Source organism: Anastrepha obliqua, chromosome 5 (genome assembly GCF_027943255.1).
Source record: "Anastrepha obliqua isolate idAnaObli1 chromosome 5, idAnaObli1_1.0, whole genome shotgun sequence".
NCBI lineage: Eukaryota > Metazoa > Arthropoda > Insecta > Diptera > Tephritidae > Anastrepha > Anastrepha obliqua.
The window spans coordinates 88,948,862-88,958,978 of NC_072896.1; the positions used below are offsets into that span (position 1 = coordinate 88,948,862).

The 10,117-nt window shown below is 33.5% G+C and overlaps 1 protein-coding gene across 1 annotated transcript in view; it reads left to right on the top strand.

Annotated features, from left to right (window-relative positions):
• Positions 1-9,864, top strand: part of LOC129247892 (EF-hand domain-containing protein D2 homolog) — a 74,248-nt gene extending 64,384 nt beyond the window's left edge. The window contains exon 2 of the mRNA XM_054887253.1: positions 8,121-9,864. Coding sequence (XP_054743228.1) covers positions 8,121-8,535 — 415 coding nt within the window. The 3' untranslated portion in view covers positions 8,536-9,864. The remainder of the gene's footprint in view (positions 1-8,120) is intronic.
• The last annotated feature ends 253 nt before the right edge of the window (positions 9,865-10,117 follow it).

A 10,117-nucleotide genomic window follows, 5' to 3' on the forward strand; every position in this document is an offset into this window, starting at 1 on the left:
ATTAAACTGCGCCTTACTCCAAAAAAGGCCAAAATATAAAAAAAAATGCAATACAAAGTGATTGTTTACCTTGATGACAATGCACCTCCTAAAATGCGCAAAACTCGCCAAATAAATGGCAGAAAATGCTTGACGGAGCTGCATCAGCAAAGTTAGATACACGTGAATCACCTTCTATTTTTGCCTCAATCCCACTCTATGCGAAGTGATTCATTATTGACCTAAATGTTACTAGTCCCTTCCTTTATTAGTGTCATTTTACCCCACAGGTTTATTTGAACAAACATATCCTTATGGTTTCTGGCATCGGTGGTGTTCGGTCCCTCACGTGTCATGCCCCGTTGCATACGCGGCATCACTAGTTATTTTTAAGTCGAGCGTGAACCTGTTTTTCTAAGTCAACTGCTTGCTGTCGCATTGACTGCGTTATTGATTCTGCGTCTGCGACTCGATTGTCTGGCAGAAAACGCGCCTGCGCATCTTCACTTTTTCACAGTTGCCTGTGCAGTTGCAGTTTATTTGTACATTTTTCCGCTTAATTTATTTCTTTGCTGTTTTGTTTTCACACATGCTTTGCGTGCTCGTATATATGTGTTTGTATATATTTATACTCTTAATTTTTATTTCATTATGTATTTTATTTGTTTTTATTTTTTTAATATCTTTTTTTTTTGCACACGCTAACGAATTCATATGCATCTCCCTTAATGGCCGCGTGCCATGCCTGTCGATTATAAAAATAAAAAAAACAAAAAACACATTGTGCACTTCACCGCAGAAGTTCGTTTAATTTCCCCCATTTACGATTTTTGTCTGCTTTTATTTGTCTTTAATTTTTATTTTACCACCAGCCAACTACCACCAATTATAATTTACCTGTCTATGGTGGTTTTCCTATATTACATAAATTGTTGTTATTATGTTTTTTTTCGCTTTTGCCAAATGCGGTTTCCCCTTTGTGTTATGCATGCATGTACTCGTATATATGTATGTATGGATATTACTTTCAGTACTTAACACCGTACATTATGCTTTGCTTTGTTTTTGGCGGAAACTTATAAATTTTGTGGAAAATCGAAATGGTCGAAATTTTCAAACTCATAAGTCTTTAAGTTATTATGTATTTCGGTGATTCGATCGCATTTCGAGTATGCGGCGTCCATTTGGGAACGTCTAATCAGATAATCAGATGGCCATAAATAGAATAGAACATGTGCAGAATTTTTTTTCTTAAATACGCACTTCGCTCTTTAAACTTTTCAGATGGCATACCATACCGTCGTATTGTTCTCGTCTAATGCTCTTAAATACTAAGTCTCTTGTCTCTATCTTTTACTTACGCCGTACAGTATTGTTGCTTATCCTTACCTATTGTAACGGATTAGCTTTAATTTCCCCAAGCGATTTCTTCAAAATTTTCTGCCATTTTGTTGTAGCAATGTGAGAACACAATATATGTACTTATTTGTTGTACCATTAGAGAATGGGCATTAAATGCAGCAATGATGTCCCGCTTTATTTTTCTCTGTCAAAGGTAGTTTTTTTTTAAATATCTTGAATCCTTATTTTTAATGGTTTTTTATTTTAATATTATATTTATATTACGAATTTTTTGTAATCATTTAAAGTTATTTTGTACTCTATACAGTCTATAAAGTTGTTACACTATAGACTTGATAAATAAATAAATGAAAATATAATTGAAAACTATTTGCATCATAATCAGCTTTTATATATTACTAGCATTTCCCAGTGGGCTTCGCACCACCATACATAAAATGTTTTTTTTATATCGCAAGAAATTTTTCATATGAAGTTTTCTTTATAGAACTCGTAAAATGTTTAAACAGTTGAATTAGTTGATTTTTTTCATTCAATAGCCTTTTCTGTACTTTTTTAAAATTTGATTGTGGTGGTCACCTATGTATATACAGGTAAGGTGAAAGAGCCGATAAAAACTTGTAATTAAACTTTGATTCTTTAATTTCCATTTCAATTTTTTACGCTAAATAAATTATGCTAAAATAAATAAAGTTAAAAATGTTTTTCCAGTTCCTTGAATGCTCCAGTTTTTATTATATTTTCGTTCAAAATTAATATTAACATAATACACTTACAACCACAACAGTACAACAGAAACGCTCATAAGCGGCTGTGTATTTGTTGTTGTTTTTCCCATACAGGCATTTCACATAAAATGTCATAACTCAGCAACGGCTGCACCGATTTCAATCAAACTTCACACAAACCACCTCCTCAAAGATAGAAAAGAACTCTAAAATTTTTGTGTCAATCGGTTTGGCGGTTCTTGAGTTATAAGATTACCAAGGAAATGTAACTTCTTTTTATATATATAGATTTCTTAAAATTATTTAAAGAATGCGAATAAACTGGTTTAGAGTTTAGATACTTATTTATTTATATTAAGCCCACAGTACAATGTGCTTTAAGATCTAGTAGTTGAGATCTAATAGAAGCGTGACCGCCATAACTTATAAACTATTTGATCAATTCGATAACTTTTTTCTCTAACAGCAGTCGCCCCTCGGCAGGCAATGGCAAACCAAACGAGTGTATTTCTGCCATGAAATAATTCTGCTCCTCATAAAAAAACCCTTTGCCGGCTTAAAACTGTAGGTCCCTCCCTACAGAAGTGTACGCACCAATTATTTATTTGTATTTTTTTTAAATATTCAATAAAATATTTATATATTTAGTCACCACCATTAGTTATAATCATGGTGAAAAGATTTTTAGAGGTGTACTACCTAGCAGACCGTTATTCGGCTCTGGGTGAACTTGACAGATATACCGACGTCATTCGTTTTGTGTTTCACTAAGCTAAAGCAAAATTTTGTGAAACTCCAAACGAATTACGTAGAATCCAAAGTTCCTCTCAAAAAAAATTTTTTGACCATTTTTTTTTTTAACGAGCAACCCTGGTATCTATCATCCTTGAGCTATAAAGGCTTCACATCTTCGAATTTTACTTTGTGTTAACTTCAGCACAAATTATGGAGATATTCGCCTCCAAATCAGCCGAATTTGCTTTGATAACTGTTTGGTCGGTTTGCCTTTGAATTTTTGCTTAAATATTTTCCAAATATTTTTAATAGTGTTGAGACTATGCGACTGTGAAGGCCATTCTAACATTTCAATCCCATTTTTCACTCTACACACCTTCGGCTTTGATGCTTGGGATCGTCTTCTTGTAAAATCCAAGGTTGGTAAATTCTTTCAAACATCTTCGCAGCGGTAATAATGCTTTTTGGTAAATTTTGTTCATCAAAACTATTCAAATTGGCGGTGAACACACAAATAAACATGAGAATGAGTTTTGTTGTTGTTGTAATAACATAATACATTCCCCATAAATATTGGGAGAATGTTGTTGAAGTGAAATCGGTGGTCTTCCATAGTAATATCTGGCACCTTAACCACACTTTCTTCAGTTGTTACGCTCTTGGACACCCAGTAGGTTCATTGAAAAAAGTTTAAAATCAGCTATGGTATTTTTTAGTGCAGCGTATAGAGAACCCTTTTATTATTGAGCCACAGCACATTTTGTCAAATCTTTCATATCCAAAAAATACCAAAACTCCTCTACTCCAGACATCTATAAAAACCAAAAACCCAAATGACAGATGGACTGGAAATCTAATCTGCAGCCTTATGAAAGGTGAAACTCTAAAGAGGTACAGTTAGTAACAGAAATAGTTATACACCGGATAGGTTTTCAATTTTCCCCCCAATCGATTCCTTCAAACAACCTAAGTTATAACAAATTTGTGTTTTATTTACATGAATGAAATACAAAAATCATATTTAATGTCCATAATGGCAAAATTTAAAAAAGGAACAAAATTATAGCTTTTTATATTAAATTTTATAAAAATTCATGTCTCAAAAGTAAGTATACAGTTCATCATATTATTAATTTGTGAAATCAAAAACATAATTAAAATCAAATCCTAGTATTTGGTAGGATAACACAGTGTAGTAATACATTAATTTCTTCGTTAATAAATGCACTCAAAGAATATTAACAAATATCTTTAATTTTGTAGTAAAATTATGCAAAAAAAATTTGTTAAAGTTAAAAAAATGATAAAAAAAAACACTTTCTCCAGGTTTAATCAAATAAAAATCAGAACTAACTAGTTTGAATAATTACTTGTTGTACATCATTTGAAAGGTCTGACAATATCATTTTCAAAATATATAAAATATTGAAAATCGGTGAAAAAATGACCGAGATATCCGTAGATTACCGCGCAAAGTCTGAAAAAACGGTTTTTTATAAATAAATAAAAATTGGAGGGTACAACAAAAATAACAAAAATATGTTTATGTATTATTCGACCATATAAACAACCTACAGTGTGTAATATGTCAGGTGTATTTTCAGTGTTGCACCGTGTAACCATTAGACTTTACAATCGCTTTAAGTCGTGATGGCATTGATTTCACCAAGTTTTCAGTTACAGCTGGTGGTATTTTATTCCATTCCTCTTGAAGGACGTTTTTCAGTTGTTCCTTATTTCTAATCGGATGTTTACATATTTGCCGCTTTAATTTTTCCCATAAATGTTCGATTGGGTTGGTGTCCGGGGACTGTGGCGGTGTTTTCAGCTGTTTCCGCACATTGTATAACAGCTACTCTCGTACAATGTTGGATGTGTGCTTCGGGTCATTATCCTGCTGGAAGATAAACGTTCCTCCAAGGCCTAATTTCGAAGCGCTATTTTTTAAATTATTTTTCAAAATATTTAAATACCCATATCGGTCCATAATATTTTCGATAAATACCAAGTTTCCAACCCTGTTTGCAGCCATACATCCCCAAACCATCACAGAGCCCTCTACATGCTTCACAGTGCCGGTCATATTGTTTGTATCCAATTCCGCATTAACTTTTCTCCAAACTTTTTCACGGCCATCAGATCCACAGATCCACCATACTGAACTTACACTCATCAGAAAATATGGCTTGGTTCCAAACCGTTTGGTCATATTTTTCATGATCTTTTGCGAATGAAATCCGTTTACTCCGATTGACACTACTCACGAAGGGCTTTTTCCTAACACTGCGCCCATGATAACCAGCACTATGCAAAACCCGGCGAATAGTTTGGGTGGTAAATTGTTTTTCAGTCTCATTTTCAACTTCAGATTTCAAATTGGGGGCACTTATTTTGGGGTTTGCCCTGATTTTCCGTACGACTAAGCTTTTTTCTCTGGGACTTAAGAGTGGCGGACGCCCACAACGCTCTTTATTAGTGGTGCTTCCCGCACTTTTATATTTATTCACAATCTTTTGAACTGTAGCAAAACTCCTATCTATCAAACGACCGATTTCTCACAATGATTTATGTTCCTTGTGATATTTTATAATCAGTTTTTTTAAATCATCAGAAAGCCCTTTTCCTTTTGGTGCCATTACTAAAAATGTCGCAAAAATTAATACAAAATGTACTTCCCTAAATTTTTATACTCACTTTAATTATTTCCTTTTAATAGCTTTAACATTTTAATCAATGCGTAAAAATAAATTTTATGCTAACTGAACAATCGTTTGCCGTATACTAACTTTTGTGACATAAATTTCGCTGGCATCAAAGACAGAGCAAAGCGTGGATAACGGTACCTAAAATTTACAGCTAAATTAAGGCGCATATTGAAGCTTATCCCAACACTCAATTATCATGTATAAAATATTTTGATTACATATTAAGGAAAGCTTTAGCGTCGAACAATTCCATAAATCAGGCTCCTGTATACTTATTTATGTTACTAACTGTATACAGAATTTTGTTCAGAGTAGAAACATATTAGGTACCCTAGTAAGAATCATACCCTCACAACTCGTCTCATCATACCTTAATATGTAAAGAAATTAAAGATTAAAATATTTGTTTTCATTTTCCACTCATTGGCTAAATTCGATTTCTGCAGGCGCCAACATTACTGAAGCCGAGACTTTCGCTAAAAAGTTGCAGGCAGCAATTTCACTATGACAAATTTAACGTTTTAATAGGCGCGCGAGTCCATTGGCATTAGTAGGCTTTCGTTTTTGGCTTTATTGTTATGATATAGTAAAAATGTGCAACGAAATAAATAAAGTTAATGCAAGCGTACCTTCTGCACTGCGCTTATTCAAGCATTCAAATTGTGTGAAGCCATCAATATAGAAATGCAACAGTTTTGTAGGTACTTAATATATGTATGTACCTACATACATATGTGCATGCATATATATGTGAATGTGTGTATTTGTAGTAAGTAAAAGTATGTAATCGCCTTTCGCTCGTCAATCTTTTGCAACGAATGCAATTCGTCAATTTGCGTCGCTTCAAATCTTTAATTAGTAGTGAATCGATTGAACTCAGCCAAGCCTTTTTGTTTAATACTTGGCTGGCATAGGCTTAATATGCATTCATTTTGGCTTAATATGCATTTTATTTTGGCTAAGTAAAATTAATCCAACTGCCAGACGCGTCAACTTAGTCTTCATCAGCGGTAATTGCTTCATAAATTGTTTTCCACTTTTTTCTATGAAATTCATTTTCTTTAAATAACCCATTTACCGCGAAGAACGGAATTCAATTAAAAACTCTGTTACGTTTTAGAAATATCAAGCGTTTCCGCCGCATTAGGGTTAGCTCAAACAGCTGATTTTTGTTTACATTCGAGGTTTTATGCCTACAGAAGGAATGTACCAAAGCTGTTCGTATTTCCATAGTGAAGAGATTTTTAGAGGTGTGCTCTTTAATAGACCGTTATTCGGCTCTGAGCGAATTTCACAGTCAGCTCATGGGCTTACATCACTTGGGGTGTATTTACTAACAAACCCGAATTGTGTTGGTGTTATACGAAAAAATCAACCAATGACACTTTAATGCTATCTGAACAACGGCTGATTGGACGAGTGTGTGAATGCATGTGAAATGATCGCGCAGAATTCGGCTGCCGAATCTACCAAATGACGTTAGAGAAGTGAACTTCCCCTCATAATTTTCTTGTTCACCCTAGTTAAAGAGAAAACCTTGTAATTCTATTATTCTGAGCTTTTTAAGCATTAGCAAAACTCAGGTCGGAAAATTAACCATACAAAAGTCATTTTTCCCAATTTGATGCTTATTACTTGGCGTTTATATGGGACAGTTCTGCAAGGCAAGAGGAATACATTCACAATTTTTTACTAATCCATACACAATTCGCTTTTGACTTCGTCACTGTCTCTGATTTTTCGATGACAGTAAATTTGGCACATGATTTCACATAAGGTCTGTTCATGTAAAAATTATCCAGTAACTTAATTTCCGAGAATTCTTTCTCAAAGAGAAAATTATCAAAAAAAGTACATGAACGCAAAACCAGTAACAATTTGGAATTTTTAGGAACAGCTGTGTAAATTGTTGGCAAGAAAAATCATAAAAATTTCAAATTTCAAAAATGTTTTCACTGGAGCTACCTCGTATTAAATTAAAAAAAAAGAATAAAGCAAATAAAATGCAAAATACCGAGCTTTAGCATCACATGATTTTATTTTGTCCACAATCATTTGTTGCATTTCCGCAACACTATCAGATGAAGAACATTCCATTAGCAATTTCAATTCGTTTGTGTTTGTACTTTGCGATCAGCTGAATTTCTCACTTGCAAATTCTTACAAGTAAAAATTGATTCAGTAAAAATTTGCAACTTCCCCTCATAATGAAATGTAATTTTGCTCTCTCACTTTCCCCTACTCTGCAAAATTTTTGGGTACATGAACACCAAAACGAGATAATTTGTAACTATTTGCTTTATGAACAGACCTATAATAATTGGCAATTCAGCTACGCAGACAATTTTCCACCTTTTGGACAGCTAAAATGTATTTTCAATCGTCTTCACAGCATTTTCGCGTTTAAACCCAGAGTTAAAACAAAGTGGCTTTCGTGTGGTGAAAAAAAGCTTATAAAATTTTGGTAGCGAAACCAGCTGGGAATTACAGCTTCTTGCTTTTATATGCTATTTGCATAAACTACTATTAATAAAGTTCTATAGAAATATGCTCAAAAATATGCACCTATTTTCAATTCACATTTAACTCTGGTTTATTTCTTTTTCTCCAGATATGACGTGGGTCACGACGGCTACTTAGATTTGACCGAATTAAAATTTATGATGGAAAAATTGGGCGCACCTCAAACACACTTGGGCCTCAAGCAAATGATTGCCGAAGTCGATGAGGATCACGATGGCAAAATTTCATTCCGTGAATTCTTGTTGATCTATCGCAAGGCACAAGCCGGTGAACTCGACAACGATTCAGGTCTGAATCAATTGGCACGTCTCACCGAAATCAATGTGGACGAGGTTGGGGTTACCGGCGCGAAAAATTTCTTCGAAGCCAAAATCGAACAGCAATTGCGAACGAATAAGTTTCACGATGAAATACGACAGGAACAGGAGGACCGCCGTCGCGAGGAAGAGGAGCGTGCCAATCGGCGTTTACAATTCCAGCAGCGTGCAGCGATTTTTCAGTAAACCGAGATTGTATTGCAGATACACGCACGGCTGGCTGGTGGCGGGGGGGAAGTAATGGGAAAATTTTGAGAAATTTTTAAGATCTATCATCACTTTATAGCTTTTAAGGATATCATTTAAGCACATCAACAAAGCACTGAATGGAAATGTGTTATAAAAACAAAAAGAAACAAAGAAAGAGAAAAACATGAAGAAGAACCACTCATACACATCGCATATCGCATAAATATTTTATAAGATTCAAGTAACTAAACATGAATAATTGTACGTGAAGCAAGCTTAAGCGTGCGCAACAAGAAAAAATAGCATAACGAACAAAACAAAAAAGAAAAACAAATAGGTATACTATGCTAATATATACATATTAAAGTGCATAAATACTTTTTTCTCTACACAAGTATTGATACCAAATTGTGCGTGCATTTAGAAAGCGCCACGTTAGTTTTTAGAAACAGTTTATATATAGCACCGTTCGTGCAGCATTTAATTGCTTTGCTTTAGTAGATGGCGAGCCTAAAAGTAGACTATAACTTTATGTGTGCATATGTATGTGCAAATACTCTGTAAAATCGAATTGCATGAAATTGTTGTTCCATCCTTTTTCCTCACAGCTGCATACACTTTCGTATGTATTAGTGAGCTGTTCGTATACTCAACTTTAGGCGCTCAGAATGTCGCTGATTATACTGAAATATAGACGCGTGAATAACAGTTAATTCGTTCAAAATGTTACTTTTTAGTTTAATACAACCTAAAAGTTTGCAAATAATTCAAATTTGTACTAACTAAAAATTAGCGAATACATTTGAGTTGCTGAGTCCCAAAAGAGCAGTTGCTCTCCTGAAACTTAGGAATGCAAAGAGGATGCTTTGAAAAAAAAAACAACAAAAATTAAATTTCACAAAGTAATTCTTGTATCGCTTTAGCAAAGCAATTGACTATTGTGCGTGCGTGTTTAGGGTATTCGCTTATAAATAGGGTGTTAATTTGTGTGCAAAAAAGTTTGTTTTACTTTAAAAATGAAGATAAAAATTCGCAAGCATAAATTTTGCGTAAATTTCCACTTGTGAATGTTTCATATTGCAATTTGCACCCGAATTTTTATAAGCAACCTCCTTGGGTTTTTTTAAAACAAAACAACAACAACAAAACTAGTAACTTTGTAGCATTGCAAAATCTTTTTGTAGCCGTTTAGTGTAAGCTAAATTAGTTGTATGTACTTGGCAAGCAATAATACGCACCATATAAAAATAAATACATACATATATACAAATAACCATACCGTACAATTAACAGTCTACTCGTATATATAAATATAAATATTTTTTATTGTAAACAGTTTTATTTTCGTATTTTGGGATTTTGCAATATTTTTTACATAGAAGTATTTTGCATTTTCTCTGTAAGCAACAACTGTATGAAGTGTCTTTAATTTAATAGAAATTTGATTTAGTGCCATTTTTCTTTTCCTTCTTGCTTACATTTTTTTATTGTTTATTATTTTTGTTTTTAGTTTATTATTTGTATTTTATTTATATTTGTTATTTTAATTTTATTTATATATGTATATATATTTTGGATA